The 17,533-nt window shown below is 44.4% G+C and overlaps 1 protein-coding gene across 1 annotated transcript in view; it reads right to left on the bottom strand.

The window, feature by feature from the left end:
• Positions 1-2,743: 2,743 nt before the first annotated feature.
• The window catches only part of SPTLC1 (serine palmitoyltransferase long chain base subunit 1), a 46,962-nt gene continuing 32,172 nt past the window's right edge, over positions 2,744-17,533 (bottom strand). The window contains exons 13-15 of the mRNA XM_074994154.1: positions 8,796-8,913; positions 5,807-5,880; positions 2,744-4,120 (exon numbers count right to left, since the gene is read on the bottom strand). Coding sequence (XP_074850255.1) covers positions 4,027-4,120; positions 5,807-5,880; positions 8,796-8,913 — 286 coding nt within the window. The 3' untranslated portion in view covers positions 2,744-4,026. The remainder of the gene's footprint in view (positions 4,121-5,806; positions 5,881-8,795; positions 8,914-17,533) is intronic.

The following is a 17,533-nucleotide window of genomic DNA, read 5'->3' as shown; positions in this document are numbered from 1 at the left end:
CTTTTAAAACAGCCAAAAGCACATTCTACCACCACCATTTTGCACCTACTCAGCCTATAGTTAAAGAGCTCCTTGCTGGAGTCCAGGAAGCCTGTGTAGGGCTTCATGAGCCAAGAGAACAAGGCATAAGCAGGGTCACTTCAAAATCCCTATCACCATTTCCATTCCCTCAATGTTAATTTTCTGGTCTGGGAAGAAAGTACCCCTCTGGAGCCTGTAAACAGACCAGAATTCCTAAAATTCAGTGAAATGACCTTTGTGATGCACCAACACTTGCATCACCATAGAAAAGGACCCTTTGTGGTTAGTGTACTGAGGCCTGGTGGTCCCATGCCAGGATGGGGATGTGCGTTCTGTCTATGGTCCCACCACAGTTAGAGAATCCCATGGCACCAATTCCGTCCACTATGTCCTGCACATTCCCAGAGTCACTGTCTTCTGCAGGAGAAGGATACTCATTGCCTTGGCTACCTATATGGCAACAGCCCCATCCCGCCATAGATTTACCCACTCCAAAATTGATTTCTCACTGACTGACACCTGCCTGGTTTTGTAAACTTCCAAAGAGAAACTGCCACATGCTTCTTGACTGTTAAATCAGCTCTCATTTGGGTAGCACTGCACTTCAAGGTTGCAGAGCACAGTTCACAAAGTTCCCTCAAAGTGGCCTTACACATGTGGAATTTTCACAGCCACTGCTGGTTGTCCCATGACTGCAAAACAATGCGACCCCACTAGCCTGTGCGGGTTTTGTGGCTCCAGAACCTGCGCTCCATGCTGTACAGTGACTCCAGTGCTGCCAGAAACTCCACAGTTCTTCTCTCCAGAGATTCATGTCAGTCATGCTACATGGGCATTATGTTCGGAAGATACTGCATCACAGACTGGGAACTCAGCTCAAAACACTGCAAACTTTGAAGCCTATTAGGATCCACGTTAGCGTCTGTAATGGCGGTGGGCAGTCCAGACTAAAACTGCATGAAAACACCACTTTTTTACATCTGGAAAGAGGAGATGAGGAAAATGCATTCAAGGATGATGACGACATCAGAAACCTGGAACCACTGCAGTGACTTTTGTTTCCCCTATAAGACACTGACATAAAATCCCAAAAATGGAACAGGGCTGCAGGAGCTGTGGGATAGATGCCCACAAAGCAATGCTACTGCAGTTGGATTCAGGGAACCATGGGGGACACACTTAAGTGACTTTCAAAGCTGGTCAGGAAACAACCTCGACTTCATAAAATCCAGTGTTTTTAAAAAGACAAAGAGACTAACAAATTCAACTTCATTCCTAAGTGTAGACACACCCTTGGTGTTTGTCCAGTGCTTACCACAATGGGGTCTGCAGTAAGTTTCAGATTCTTATGTGCTACTATAATGCAAATACCAAAGTCATCCCTTCACATTTCAGCGAGGGCCTCTGGCTACTACTCTGATTGCCAGTGGTGAATAATGTCAGTCACAAAGATGTGCCAAACCATACAGCACTGTGCTAAAATGCTTTTTTAAAAATGGATTTCTCTTGTCAAATTCAACATAGAGTACTCACCCTCTTCTGGGCCAATGATTTTCTTTGAAAAGGTTGCAGAGATGTATGTTAATCTAGCTACATACGTGCAGAAACATTCTCCAGCAGTGTGACTGCACAAAAGAAGATAAAGCACATGCACTAAGAGGGAGCAAGTAAGGGATAGTGAAGTTATAAGTTTGCTTCCCACTGGATGGACATTTCTGTTATATAATGGAAGCACATAACCTGAATGATGCAGTGATACCTTAAAGAAAGCTTACTTGTGAGAAGAGGGGCAGGGAAATGATTGTGATAATAAGAGCTAAAAGCAGGAGTCCTGGCTTGTATACGTATGTTAATGCTAGCTCAAATATAAATAGCAGTGTAGCCACAGAAGCATCGGTAGCAGCAACACTTCCTAGGCATGTCCGTGACAAGCCTGTCTGAAAGGTGAGGGTACCAACTTGGCATAGCTAAGCTATGCCACTGCTCACATCACCTTTGCTCCAACAGCTACACAGGTATTTATACTTGTGCTAGGTCAACAAGAACTAGCATATGCATGCATGAGCAAGGGAATCATAGCCTGAGCTCACAGTATAGACAGTGATCATCTCAAACTCAAATTTAACACCTGCACACAAATTGCTCCTATGGCCACACCAAATGACAAATGAACTGCATAAGCACAAATTCTCTAATCAGTTATACCCGGCTTATCTGCCACTCTCCCATACTAAGTCTGTCTGGCATTAAAAAAAATAGGATGCAGGACTCGTATCAAAGATTTAGGGGTCAAATGCTGTAGAGTAACGGACAAACAGCATGTTTGGATTAATGTTGTTGAGGTCTTTAATACAGTGCTTGCACCCTGTGAGAGTTTATTGTTGGGAGTGCACAGTGTTCTAAGAGCATGCTCCACTTACATTCTTAAAAGTGTATTATACTGATACAGAAAGGAGATGTCATCACATTTTGCTGTAATCAAAGGCGTGTAGTCAAAGGTGAGAATTTGACCTTGTTCTGAATCAGGATTTTGGCAACAACTGCTGATAAAATATACTGTGAACAACTGCAGAAGTTGGTTTCTGAATGACTAAAATATTCCAAGCAGAACATGCACCAGAGTTGTGTGCTGGTTATCTGAGTACAAATATCTTGATGGACTTAGAAAAGCAGCACACAGACCACCTCAATAAGTACTGAGTAATTTAACTGATACATGAAATTTTGAATCAAATATGTTTAGCTTTATTTAAACAAAAGTTATTTTCCAAATATAGCACTGTTAAGTCTTTGTAGCAGCAACCAAAAAAAGATATTATAAAACAACCCAGATTACACAACAGGCAGATACAAAGGAAGTATTTTCAAACACAATTAGCCTTTATAAGAAGTCCTGCAGTACACAGTAATGGCTCATATGTTGTAAAAGGTTACAATAAATTATGTCACCCTCTCTTAGTTGCTGTTTTCCAAGTGATTGGCAATATGTTTGAACCCTCATCTGTGTATACGGCAAACCTGCACGGGACCTTAAGGTACAGATTCTCAAAACTCATAAGAGAATTTAAGTAGATAAATTCAGTTAATGGGACTTGTACACCTAAAATTGAGATATCGTGCTTCAGAACTTTCATGTTGTTATTGGTACCTTGTGGGCATGGAGTGGTCACAATGTTGGTTACTTTTTTCCAGCTTGCCATTAAAAATCTCTTCTAGAGCTCTCCATATTCCTCTTTAGCTTACTGACAGCACACAGGGAAAAGGCCAGTAAATTGTAGTGCGAAAAAACTACATCCATAAGAATCGAACCAACATAGACTTAACAGATCAAATGCATTACTCAAACAGTATTTGATGTGAATCTCTCTTTTTGGAAAATGGACTTTTATATAGGTGCAACAATTAAGAACTGGTTTCAAGGAATAGTAAACTAAAGAAAGTTTAAGTATATAAATATAGGATGTACTTTATTTTAATAAAATACTGCAGTACTCAGTATAGTTCAAAACAAGAATTCCTTAATACATTAACTATATAGCTTTTAAATATATTAGAAATATCTTGAAAGAGGTGATATTTTAAGCAAAATTAAATTTCCTTTATTGAGATTATATTAAAAATTCCTGCACTCTCATAATACTCCAATCTTTTAAGGAAAATGGACTGTTCAAGTTTTCAGGGGACTGAGAAAAGTTTAAGGCCTGTATGAAAAGGGGGGGAATCAATATAAAATACTGCTGTGCAATGAGATCCAATTTAAAAACAGTACTATAAGTAGTGTTTGTACTTTTTACATATGGTGTATTCTATTTAGTAATTTTAAAGTTCATCATTCTTCCCCTCACCAGATCTACATGATTCTGGAATGACCCTGTTAATCAAGCTTTCAATTGCACCAGTGGATGAACCATAAATAGCTGGACTCTTTGGAGTGGAAGCCAGGACACCATACAATGAAAAAACATTTTTTCATAATGTCAGGATAGAAGTATCCAAATAAGCAGTTTAATTCAGTATAGACTGTGCAGCTTCCCTGATAATCGATGCAGCTTTTTCTAATTCCTCTTCTGTTTGTTCCACTGTTACCACTACTCGAATACTGGAAAAAAGAAAACCAGAAGAGTAAGCTCTTGTAATGTATTAGTTTTAATGTAGATCAGACTTACTGGGTGAAAAACTTGGTTCAGAACAATTTAACAAGCATAATAAATGTAAAATTTCACTACTTAATATTTAAATTAATTTTAAATCTCATTTTATTGTGAGAATTTCAGAATATGCCACCACCTTAACACAATATAAATGCCTGCATAAAAACTAGCAGCAATTAGTTACCCGATTATGTGGGTGCAGAAAGGCTGTTTCTTTCATTACTAGGTCCATACTGGTTTGAAGTTGAGATGGGGATGGAAGAGCATGTCTCCTGCATTGCTTTATTTTTAGCACTTATATACCCTGCACGTTTATGCACTCTCTTAACTAATAATTTCCATTGTCATATTTGTTGTATTTCATGCTATATATATATATCACACTTTTAGATTAAAAGCCTTCTAAATGGTTCCATCAATACTGATTACCTGCAGATTATGCATAAAAACAGGGTCATTTTGCCCATTCTCCTTATTCAGATGTTTTCTATTTTTGCTCAACTTATCTGTTTTGCTGTCTGGAACGCTTGTAGGTGATGTTTGGGATATAAGGTATTCTTCTCAAACAACTTGTTTAACTTGTAGCAAGCATCTGTTTTTAAACATTTAGTTAAATCACAATTGGCCAATTTAGAAAATTTGGTTTAAGGAACAAGATTTATGTTAAACTAAGCAATTATATCTTCCATTCTTAGTAAATGCTACAGATTATTAAAGCTTGCCAAGGGTTTTGGTTCATTTAATAGTCTTAGTTTAACAGGCTCTACATCCTAATAATCTAACCTTAATTGATACTCACTTTACATGACAAATTTAAGGTGACCAGATGTTCTGATTTTATAGGAACAGTCCCAGTATTTAAACTTTTTCCTATGGGGTGACAGTATACACACGTCCAACCCTATTTTTTAAACATGCTTTCTGCTCACCCTAAACTCAAATGACTCTCACTCAATATTTTGATTCTCCAGCAGACTGAAGGAATGGCTCTCTCACTCAAAGACAATGTTTGGGCCATTAACTCGGTCACAAATGATGAGCAAGGCACGTGACCACAATGGTTCTGTGGCAAAGCAAACAGTCATACTATATCTTTCCAAATAGGCACTGAGCACACAATCTTATTCCCATATTTAGAAGTACTTTCAGGTTCAATGGGCCTCTTACTAAAACATGCTTGATAAGCAGCCAGGTAGTAGTGAAAACAATACAATGCTAATATTGAAGATTTAGTTTATTTTGACACAATGGTTACTTTTGCAAGACAATGCAATATGTCATACTATCCATTTAAAGTGTTTGGTAAGCAGCATATTTCCATTTCCTCACCTGTCAACCACCTCCTCACCCCACTGCTGGCTTCTGTGCTCTCCCCAGGGACTGCCAGCCTCCTGTCCAGGCTCACCTCATGTGCACCCTGGCCCTCCATCTGCAGGACCAGCTCCCTGCTCAGGCTCCCTGAAGGCCCCCCATGGCTCTCTGGTCCAGCAACATCTGGGGTGTTGCCAGATCACAGAGGTTCAGTCTGTATTAAAAAGGTCTAAAGCAGATAGCTTGTTTTTATAGAGGTCAAGAGGTTTTCCCTCATGCAGCAAGAGGGATAAAAACCCAGAGATTTCTTAATTTCTACTCACCTAGGTGGTGGAAGACATTTCTCTTCCTTCTCCAGATAACGGGCCTGAGTTAATGCAATACCTCTGTCCATACACTGCAGACCATATAAACAAGCAGTTATGTAACTGTTATGCTACTGTTACAATCTATGAGACTAGATCATTAAATGTCTGGATGACAAACATGGCAGAATCTTATACTACACAGAGAGTGAAGTATACATCAAAACCAATATCAAGTCCAGTATCAAAAGAGAATTACTAGCATTACCGTAATTAGTTATTAAAAAACACCTTGACACATAAGGCATCTTTTAAAAATTTAAAATGTTAGGACTTAATTTGAGGTTTTTAAAAATGTAGGTGGTTGCATTACCCTAGAAGAACAGAGATAACAGGACAGATTTGACATTTCCTTCCGCAGCTTGTAACCAGCTTTTGGGAGAAGGAGGCTGGAAATGGCTGGAAATGGAGTAAGAGGACTGCTCTCCTAGGTGTTTCATAAGTTAAGTCAGTAAGAGTTCTTGAAGACGACTAGGGATAGGCGTCTTTAATTTCACATCTATCTGTAAGTTCAGAAAAAATAGTTACACTCATCCCTCGCTATATGAGCGCAACTGGCTCCCAAATTTCTGCTTATAAGCAAAAACTCATAAAAGTGACACTAAATTCCCACTAAAACACATGTAAAAGTCTCTGATTTGTTGCAAGTGCTTGTAACTTGACATAAACCAGTTGAGTTTAGGTACTTTTCTGATGTATTTGAATAGTCTGGCACCAGAAATAGGATGTAGTATATGTATGTGGAGCAGGGATTCCCAACCTAAGGGTTGGGACCCAAACATGGGTCACCATTAGATTTGTTAACGGTCACCAGCTGGGCACTTCGAAGCTGCATGTGGCTGTTAAAGAAGCCATTTGCAGTTTAACACCATTGCCCCAGGCAAATATGTAGAGATAGTGATTACCTTATGCCTACGTGCTGAAAGCTTAACACTTGAGTTAATTGATTTTAATGACTGTTACTTGCTGGAGGCAGGAGGGCTGGGGGAGCCACCCAGCCTAGTAGCCCCAGTGAACAGGCTGCAGGAGGAGGAGTGTCTAAGGCTGGGGCTGTTTAGGACTGTGGTGGGGCAGGGGGGAGGATTGAAGGCTGGGGGCAGTTTGGCACTGCTGGACGGGGAGAATGCGAGTCTCCCAGCTTCCCAGCCAGGGACACTGTGGCTTGCTCATATTAGTGGGAGAAGTTCACTCATTTAGTGAACACAGGTGGGTATACATGTCCCTCATTTTAGCAAGTACTCATAAGTAGAAGTACTCTTTAAATGAGGGATGGGTGAAATAGGATTACATCAGGTATTTACAGAATAGTGATATTTAGAATAAAAAAAGGAAAAAAGGAGTCCAGCTAAGTCATTGTCCAACTTTTCTATGGATGGTTCACAAATTGTTGGCCTTAATATACACTGGCCACATAACAGTATCTAGTCACCCTGTCTGTAGAAGTCATTGCTGCTGCAAGTCAGTACAGTTACTATGGCTAGATTTAAAAGTAACTTACTTAACATAGCTATGCTGTGCGGGCAGAGAATAAGGTAATGGCAATCTTTAAGGAAGAAAATGTTATTGAAGGTTACATACTATGAGCATTATCTTATCTTTTACTCAGAAGAGTCCCATGTAAAAGATATTCAACTTGTACAAAAACTCAACAGTGCAAGCAGTTAATGGGCATGGAGAGAATGATTTAATATGAATGCTGACATTTAAAATATTTCTTACAACTCAAGAGCACCTTCTTCAAAGAGTTGCATTCTTCAAATTTACATGAGTTAGATGAACTCAAGTACAAAACCAGTACTGTCATGCCCCCACACTGAAAGATACACAGGATGCATCATTTAACATACTCATGCATTTCTCACATACGATATCTTGAGAATTAGTGTATAGCAATGGTTCTTCACTTGCAGCCCCATAGCATGTAGCTGTGGCCTATGTGATATTCTTAGGGCCATACAAGTAGTATACATACACATAAGCAGGCCTACAATGGAAAACAGGTTGAAAACCACTGGTGTACACTGATGATGGAAAGTGCTTGAAATGCTAAATGCTACAGCCTGCAAAAAATGCTCATGTACTTTAATGTAAAAACAAACATGTTATGAAAAAACCAAACACGTTATGAATCAATACAGCAGCTGAAGCTCAAGTGTTTGCATACAGCAAGAGACGTTTGCTCATGAAGAATAAATTAAGTTTCTATAAAACTCAAAAGTTCTCTCTAATCCCTTTGTATATATCGCGGTGGACAATAATTTTCAACAAGGAAGCCACTTCAAGAATTTGTTAAGTGGGAAAGTCCACACTCTTCTACGATGTAAATGAATGTTGTGTGTGGTCTGGGATAGAGGTTTGGTGCAGAAGAAGGCTCAAGTATAGGGGGTCTGGGAGAGGACATGAGTGCTAGAAAGGATTCTGACCGGAGGGAGGGCTTTAGGAGGAAGTGCAGGGTTTGGGAGAGAATTACTAGGGGCATGGGTGTAGGAGGGAAATACAGAGGTTTTGGGTTGTCATCTGTGATAGGGAGATGGGATGCCAGATGCAGGCTCTGGCTGGGAGGAGTTTACCCCAGCTGGCTCTCAGCCAGAAGACCAGCAGGACTCTTGGGTAGGCTCCCTGCCTGTTGCACATCCGTATGCTGCTTGGGCCCCACGTGTTGGTACTGCATGTCCCTTGGGTGGGGATAAGGGGTCTCTGAGTTGCTTGTGTCCACAAGCACGTGGAAAAGGCAGCTCTCGTGGGCTGGTTTCTGTCCAATCAGAGCTGCAATGATTTCAAAAAGTGAATACAGGCCCCTGCTGTTTCTTATTCAATTGCAATTTCCCAAACAAGAAACTCCAGGTCGTACAATAATTAAACCAACTACCATGCCATGGCTTTGCACAGACTAATTGCTTTAATAATTAAAAGTTGGATATGCTTTAATTGCAAAAGGGACACTTACATAATCTACAATTCTCTTGAGTAACTTCATATCATTCGCACGAGATCCACTGGTCTCTTCCAATCGAAGGTGTAATGCTGGAGAAAATGACTCTCCCACAACTATCAGACCAGAGATCCTGAAACAATTCAAATAGGTTCTGTATACATCTGATCAGAATAACAAAGCAAAGCAGACTGACATCGAGAAGATGCTATTTAAAAGCTTGCTCATTTTTGGGTGTTACTTCAGAAAAACACTTTCTAAATTGCTTTGTATTGGAAGTATTTGTTACAAAACACATTTCAACACAAATGAAGCTTTATAACCTTTGAACTTCTGTATACCAGCAACCACAATACAAAGTTTAAAAACTATGTAGCCATGAAATACTCATGGGAACATCTAAATTAGTGACCAAATCAAACAACCCTCTTCATATGGTTTCCATCACAAAGAATCTGAGCAAATTAAAGTATCTATTTTAACTGAATTTTATTGTTTTGTACAATTCCTACCCTGTACATCCTTCATTTGCCTGCCTCCAATTTCCCCCCACCATCTCTAATTTAACCTTAGTTTGTTCTGCTCCAACAGAGTATTTACAAAACAATGGGGAATCAACTGTCTGCCACAGACAATGTTAATTTTTAAATATGGTATTATGACAATTTTAAACATAGTATTATGACAATGTTCTTCCTTAAGAGCTTAAAACATGGGCTTAAAACCTAACACAATCTATTCCTTAATTTGTAAGACTGTGATCCTTTCAAATCTTTAAAACGCAAACCTTGTGGCAAGATGTGTAAGTGCAATGCATTCTATCAATAAAAACATGGACACCCTATATCATAGTTTAGAATTACTAGCACGAGGCAGGGGAACTCAACTTCTCACATGCAGGACGTCTACATTCATATAAAAAAAGGTGATCACTATTGAGACAGGATGAAAAAAGCCAATCTTCTGCTTCCAAGTATTAACAGTATATCACACTAACGCACTATGCTGCCAGCGTCAGCCTTAACTTAGATTTCCCAATTTTGTATACAAGCTGACCAATCAATGTGTTGTAAATACAAAGGCTTTGTGTTTTAATTCCCACATTAGTTCCACGCAAAAAGGAAGCAAAAAATTAGGCTCTCCTCAGAAAACACAAGGGCCTCATCTACACAAGCAGGTACATTCAAAAATGACACCGAAAGAAGCCCATCTTTTGAAATTCCCCACAGAGCACCTACACACAAACTCAGATCTTTCCAAATTAACTTGGAAAGAACGGGGCCGTTCCATGAATGTCGGGTCTCTGTTCCCATGGTGGGAAGAGCGCTCCCTTTTGAAAGGCAGCAAGCACAGACACTCCGCAGTCAGCTCTTTCAAAAGATGGAGTCCTCATGGTGCCGCTCACAACACAAGCAGAGCTCTATGGCTCCTGCGTCCACCCACATTTAAAGAAACAGGCTCCCACAAACTCCCAGGCAGGAAGCTGAGAGCCCACACTGCTCTCCAGCCTTCTGCCTGCCGCAACACCCGACAGCCCACTGCATTCCCTGGCCAGTGAGGGAGACCCCCCGCTCTCCCTGGGGGCTCCCCAAGGAGAGAGGGTAGCCCTCCCAGGAGGCGAGCCAGGCTCCAAAGCGCCAGTCCCCCTCCTGGATGGAGGCCGAACTCTGGGACCTCCTCTCCCTATGGGAGGATGAGGAGGTCCTCCACCAAATGGCTGTCCAGATGATTGGGGGCAGCACCCACCAGCTGCCCCTACTATAAAGAACTTGACCACCTCCTTGGGCCCAAGGAAGCAGAACTCCCAGCTGTCATCCTTGACACCACAGAGCCCAAGACGAAGATGGGGCCAGGGATGGAGGGTGAGCACCACCCAGGACCCGCAGCCAGCACCAGGCGCCTGGCAGATGGCACAGACACTGGAGACCACCAGTGATGACGAGGGCTCAAGTCAGGGAGGTGTTGTCGTCGACTTCCCGTCTGGGTTGTTCAGCTGTGCCTCACAAGAGTTTTTGGAGGGACTCTCAGGTAGGTGTCATGCATGCCAGCTGCCCCGGGGCCCAGTCCCCAGGGAGCTTGGTCCTGCCCAGGGTGGCCACAGCCTACCCACGTGGCTGCTGGTCCCCATCTATGTGGAACCTGAACAGACACACTCCACGGGCTGCATGGTCGTGGAGGGACAGGGGGCAGCCCGTGCCACCCATGCAGGGAACCCCGTGATCCAACCCCCGCAGGGCCCCCGAAACAGGGAGGGGAGTGGAGGGGCGGGGACGCAAGGCCATACCATGGGACTAATGGCCCATTCTTCTGTCCCCTTCTGTCTCCACAGCTCCAGGGGTCGGCAGCCAGAGGAGACCCATCCACAGGCGAAGGAGCCCAAGCACGGAGGGCAAAGGGGAGTGGCCCGGACCCTGACTGGGGACAACATGGGACTGCTGATGGGCCATCTGCCAGTGCCACCAGGGCAGAGACGAGGCAGTGGGTGACCCTGCCCACACTGCAGCCCTGCACGACCTCATGGGCTTGCGATGGAGCGACAGGCCTGGGACAGGGTGGCGGCCAGCCTGGACACCCTGACCCAGGCCGTGATCACCCACCTGGCGCCGTCTGCTGCCCCCCCATGAGCCACTCCCACACCCACCCCTCCCACTCCTGCCCCACCCCACCCCACCCATCACCCAGCCCCCCAAGCCCTCACCACATCCCTCCCCCCACGAGCCCAAACTCACTACACTGGTCCCAACTCACCTCCCACCAGCCCACCTCCTCCAGCTGGTCTGAATGCTCCTGGCCAGGGCCAGCCATGCAAGGGCAGTTTCCCCAACACTCTGCTCCTCCTGTACTACCCTGGTTAGGCTGCAGAGGATGCAGCCCAGCTGTGCCCCTACCTCCCTGTGCTCCCAGCCCCAGCCTAGCCCCACCCCGCCCCAACGGGGCCCCTAGACATGGGGGGGTAGGGGTAGGTGAAGGGGATCCCGTCCCTCAACCTTCATCAAAGAGTAGGGGCCCCCATCCCAACATCCTGCTCTCCTAGGGCATTGGTGTCTGCTCACCCTGGCCTGTACCACCCCTGTAAAAAGCTCCCCCAGCCCCCCCGAGTTCCTGGTTCCCCCAAAACCTCCAGGTCATGGTTCCCCTCTATACATAGCTCCCAAGGTTATGAAGAGGCACAGACTGCTATGAATAAACCTTTTACTGAACATGTTATGTTTAACCCTGTGTACATGGGGATGGTGGGGAAAGCGTATGCTTGTGGGCAGGGGGGGCGTCAATGTGGCTCCTGGGTGAAGGGCCTCCCCCACCTGCACCCGATCCTGCTAGGCCTGGTGGTACGGGGTGGTAGGCAGCTGCTCATACCTGCACCCTGCCTCGGTAGCCCACCCTTGCATAAACAGCTCTTGCTTAGCCTCCACCAGGTTGTGGAGGGTGCAGTGCACCCCAACCACCGCCAGCCTGGTGAGGAGGCACCAGAAGCGCCTCTACAGGTGGCCAAATGCCTGCCCTACAGTGATCTGGGCCTGGTTGAGCCACTCATTAAAAACATCCTGGGTAGGCTGGGCGTGACCCACGTATGGCCTCATAAGCCAGGCTTGCAAAGGGCAGGCCGCATCCACCACAATGCAGGGTTGCATTGTGGTGTCCCTGATGAAGAGCTTCCGCAGGGGATGTAGGTTCCCTTGGCCATCCAGTGGACGAGCCTCAAGTTCCGAAAGCCCAACTCATTGAACCCCTGTGGTAGGAGTGTGATCCAGGCATTGCTTACCTTGTTCAGGATGGCCCCGATGGTGGCCCTGGTAGCCGACAGATGGGTGACTGGCGTCATGCAGGTGTTGTGGTGCTGGAGGGCTGGGGCAAGCCAGTGGCACAGCTCCAGGAATGTCCCCTTGGTCATACTGAAGTTCTGCAGCCACTGGTCGTTGCCCCAGTCCTCCAGCACCACCTGGTCCCACCAGTTGCTGCTTGTGGGGAAGCCCCACAAGTGGCAGATGGCTCGTGCCCTGAGGATGGCCTCCAGGAGGGTGGCCACCAAGGCCTTTTGAAGCAGCAAGTCGGTTCTTTGGTCCCCATTTGCCCATGTGGACGTGGCTTTTCTAAAGGCTGTCTTTTGACGTTTATTTTCTAAAGCCATCCTTTAGAAAGAGTGCTGTAGTGTAGACATGGCCAAGATGGCAAATCCACTGGAGTGCCACAGATACAAAAAGTAATGGAAAGATGTTTTAGGTCCAAAATGTGCCTTATTTTCACGAAGGTCTATTGATTCAGAGCCCCATTTTGAAAGGGAAATTAAATGAAAGGTTGGTTGTGCTTTTCTTGCAAGCTTTAGTTGAGTGAAATAACATTTGAGAGTTCCCAGCCTGCACAAAATACTATCGTTCCATTCCCCCACTCCCCAGCCTACCTCTCCTCTTCACTTTTCCAGTGAAGCACATACATTATGTTAACTTGCGTAAAAGTATTTTCTACCTCTCACTGCGGGTCACCTATGTTTTAATTAAAATAAAAATTCATACTACAATAGACCCCCCCGATTTGCGCAGAGGTTGCATTCTTGGCAACCTCGTTGTAAGTTGAATTTTCTTTGCATCAACAGGTGTGTTGTGAACAAGACACGAAAAGTCATTCTTCCGCTCTACTCTGTGCTGGTTAGGCCTCAGCTGGAGTATTGTGTCCAGTTCTGGGCACCGCACTTCAAGAAAGATGTGGAGAAATTAGAGAGGGTCCGGAAAAGAGTGACAAGAATGATTAAAGGTCTAGAGAATGTGACCTATGAAGAAAGGCTGAAAGAATTGGGCTTGTTCAGTTGGGAAAAGAGAAGATTGAGGGGAGACATGATGGCGGTTTTCAGGTATCTAACAGGGTGTCATAAGGAGGAGGGAGAAAACTTGTTCTTCTTGGCCTCTGAGGATAGAGCAAGAGGCAATGGGCTTAAACTGCAGCAAGGGAGGTTTAGGTTAGACATTAGGAAAAAGTTCCTAACTGTCAGGGTGGTCAAACAGTGGAATAAATTGCCAAGGGAGGTTGTGGAATCTCCATCACTGGAGCTATTTAAGAACAGGTTAGAGGATGGTTTAGACAGTACTTGGTCCTGACATTGGGGCAGGGGGCTGGACTCGATGGCCTCTCAAGGTCCCTTCCCGTCCTAGTATTCTATGATTCTATGATTCATCTTGGGAACGAGGAAACTGGCCAGTGCAGCAGTGTTGGTCAGTTTCCAGTCTCCTGTGAGCATCAGGGAGCTGGGAGCCAGACTCCAGCTTCTGCTGCTCACAGGAGACAAGAAACTGACCACTGCTTGTATAGTTTCCTGGCTCCCACAGTGAGGTAGGGAGCCAGGAAACTAACCAGCAATGTGCTGGTCAGTTTCCTGGCTCCTCCCTGGTTCCCAGCTCCCCACCACTCTGGGAGCCAGGTATGGCTTCTCCCTGGCTTCCTGCAGCTGGAGAAAGCCAGGGAGAAGCAGTGCCACTGCAGCTACCCATGCAGCAGTGTGGCTGTCTGCCCACCCAGCTCCCATGAGCTAGGGGAGCTGGGTGGGCAGACAGGCACCAAGTGACTTTGCGTTGTGCTTAATTCACATTAACGCATGTTAAGCGCAACTCAAAATTGTGCATTTCAGGGGTTTATTGTATTTAAAGACAATATTGCACTGGTATTTCGTCCAATGTCTCATCTGTTACCTCACGGAAAGGTAAAGAACTTTGGGCCAGAAATTAATGGAATAATTTCCTTACTGGGTTTAGGAAGAATTACATCCTCCATACTCATTTAATGGTTTGGTTATGCTCTGAAGCATGAGGCCTCATTAGTTACATCCTTATTTTATCATCTAAGGTTAAATGTAGATTTTCTCATTATCTTTAGGAATATCTAAACATATTCTGAGTTCTATTAAGCACTCGTTCTCAGTAGTATCTTGTCACACTGAATGGTCACCCGAAATGCCTACTTTTCTATGTTTATAGATCTATATCTATCTATTGCATTGGCGTGTGCACGCACACACACACACTCTTTTATATATCCTACTTTCTTGGGGGTGGGGAATGGCTACACAGCAGCCTTATTCCAAAACAAACCATTCCAGAATAGCTTATTTCAACTCAATGCAGGCATACACAGGCAAATACAGCTGATCTGCATGGGTTTGCACATCACATGCCTCATTTGCATAATGGCAGCCATTCCCTGTCCCAGACGTGCTGTTTTAGGAAAACCAACAAGCAGTTCATTCGAAAGGAAACCTCGCTTTTGAAAACATCCTTCTTCCTCATATTTTTCAGTAAGAAGGTTTCTTTCAAAAACAGAGTTTTTCCCCCTAAAACAGCACTTCTGGAACAGCCAGTGGCTGCCATTATGCAAATGAGGCACACAATACATAAATCAGAACCTCATTTGCATTTCCAATTGGCAGTATTTGCATTCCCCTTCTGACAGGGGAATGTAGCACAGACAGTGAAAAATGCATTTCAAAATAACATTTATGTATTTCAAACAGTGCCTACACACATGGAGTCTATTTTGAACAAGTGTCATTGGACGTATTATGGCTCATTTCAAAAGAGACTATTCCCTGTATTAACAGTCCCAATTTTGAAATTGGTAAACCTCATTGCATGAGGAATAGTACCTATTTTGAAATATGTCAACCGCTATTTCTAAATTATTTCAAAATAGCAGTTGCTTTGTATACATACCAGGATAGTTATTTTGAAATAAGGACTGCTATTTTGAAATTATTATGCTGTGTAGACTTACCCTTGCATTACTTGTGCAGTCATTGCACAATTTCTAAAGTGATTAAAGTGATTATTAATTTTAAATCCAGAAATATGGAAGAGTAGTTCAAAGTATTCCTTCTACAGTCCCTTTACATTTGTCAGGGGATTTTATTATGGAGTTGCCCATAACTAGCTTAAGTCTTTTGGTCCTCTCTGGGACTGCCAAACTTAAATTATTGTCCTGTACAAGTTTTGCTATTAGACATTTAATCAAGTGCTAATCAGAATAAGAACGTAAGAAAGGACATACTGGTTCAGACAAATGACCCGCCTAGCCCTGTATCTGGCCTTCCATAAATGGCATGTGACAGACCTTTCAGATGGACTGAATAAAACAAGAATCACTTCAAATTTCCATTATCTGTCATCCAGATCCAACTTCTAGCAGTTAGTTACACCCAGAGCATGGGATTGAGTCCTTGACGAGGCTACGTCTAGATTGCCAGGAACAGCTGGCAAAAGGTATGCAAATTGCACAACATATTTGCGTATCTTTTGTTGACAGTGCTGTCGGGAAATGCTTTTTACAGTATTTGGCCTGTCCACGTGGGGCCAAATGTTGGAAACTCCCCTCCCCCACCCCTCTGTTGAGGCATCCCTTCTTCCTCATGGAACAAGGTATACAGGGATGTTGACTGAACATTCCAGACCATCAAATCTCTGCTGACAGATACGCAGCCTGGACACATGTTCTGTCGACAGAAGCCTGCAACCTAAACAGCATAAGAGCAGCACTTTTCTCCCCTAGAAAATAAGGTGCAGCCCCAAACCACCCTCAAGCTTAACCTCCTCGCAGCCCCAAATTGCCCCTCCTGCCCCCAGGCTTAACCCCCCACAGCCCTAAACTGCCCCCAGCCTTAACCCCCCCACCCACCAGTCCTGAACTGCACCCCTGCCCTATGGCCTAACCCCCTCACAGCCCCAAACCACACGGCCTGCCCCAGGACCTAACCCTCCACAGTCCCCAACCATCCCCAAGCTCAACCCCTTGTAACCATAAGCCACACACCCGCCAACCCAGGATTCACTTACTTAGCCAGGAGTTCCATGTGCTGCTGGCCATCATCTCTTCTTCACTGCAGCTGCACGGCTCTCCCCAGCCCTCCGACTCCCTCCACTCACAGCGCAGCAGGGGCAGCTCCCAGCACCCTGCCATGTTGAAAGAGTAGAACTCTAATTGGTTTAATGGCTGCATCCCCCCCTCCTTGCCATTAAACCAATTAAATCGAGTCCTACACTTTCAGCATGGCAGGCAGGGAGCTGGAGGAGTGAGTGGCCACAGCAATGGGAGCCACATGTGGCTCAGAGCCACCCAGCTGGCTTCCAAAATGGTGGTGCCAGGAAAAAAGTGCCTCAACTCCATTCCAGTGCATTCCACTAGAAATAAAGCCTTGCCTAAGAGAAACAGTCCCAATCATTTAAAACTTTTCATATGGAAACTGTTCTACTCCCCTAATCGCATTTGTTGCCATACTCTGTACCTTTGAGATTGGGCAACTGGAATTGCACATGGTATCTAAGGTGTGGATGATTTATATAGGGATTGAACTGGTGGATTTATTTGCCAAAGGATGTTGTGAAGACCAAGACTATAACAGGGTTCAGAGAAGATCTAGTTCAATTCATGGAGGTTAGGTCCATCAGTTGCTGTTAGCCAGGATGAGCAGGGATTGTGTCCCTAGCATTTCTTTGTCAGCACTTGGGAATGAATGAATGACACGGAATTGATCACTTGATGATAACCTGTTCTCTTCATTCCTTCCTGATGTCTGGCATTAGCCTCTGTTGGAAGACAGGATACTGGGCTACAGATGAACCTTTGACTCTGACCCAGTATGGCTGTTCTTTTAAAATGCGATTTTGTTACTGACAGTCCATCTATGTTACAGTAAAAACTTCCAGTAGGTTCAGAAAGAACCCATCTGTAGTCCACTGTTCTTTTACCTACATGCCAAATTCCTAAAAGAGAAAAAG

The sequence above is a fragment of the Carettochelys insculpta genome, chromosome 5 (genome assembly GCF_033958435.1).
Source record: "Carettochelys insculpta isolate YL-2023 chromosome 5, ASM3395843v1, whole genome shotgun sequence".
In the NCBI taxonomy this organism is placed as follows: Eukaryota; Metazoa; Chordata; order Testudines; family Carettochelyidae; genus Carettochelys; species Carettochelys insculpta.
The sequence above is the reverse complement of the archived record's forward strand: the minus strand, read 5'-3'. Positions and strand labels throughout refer to the sequence as shown.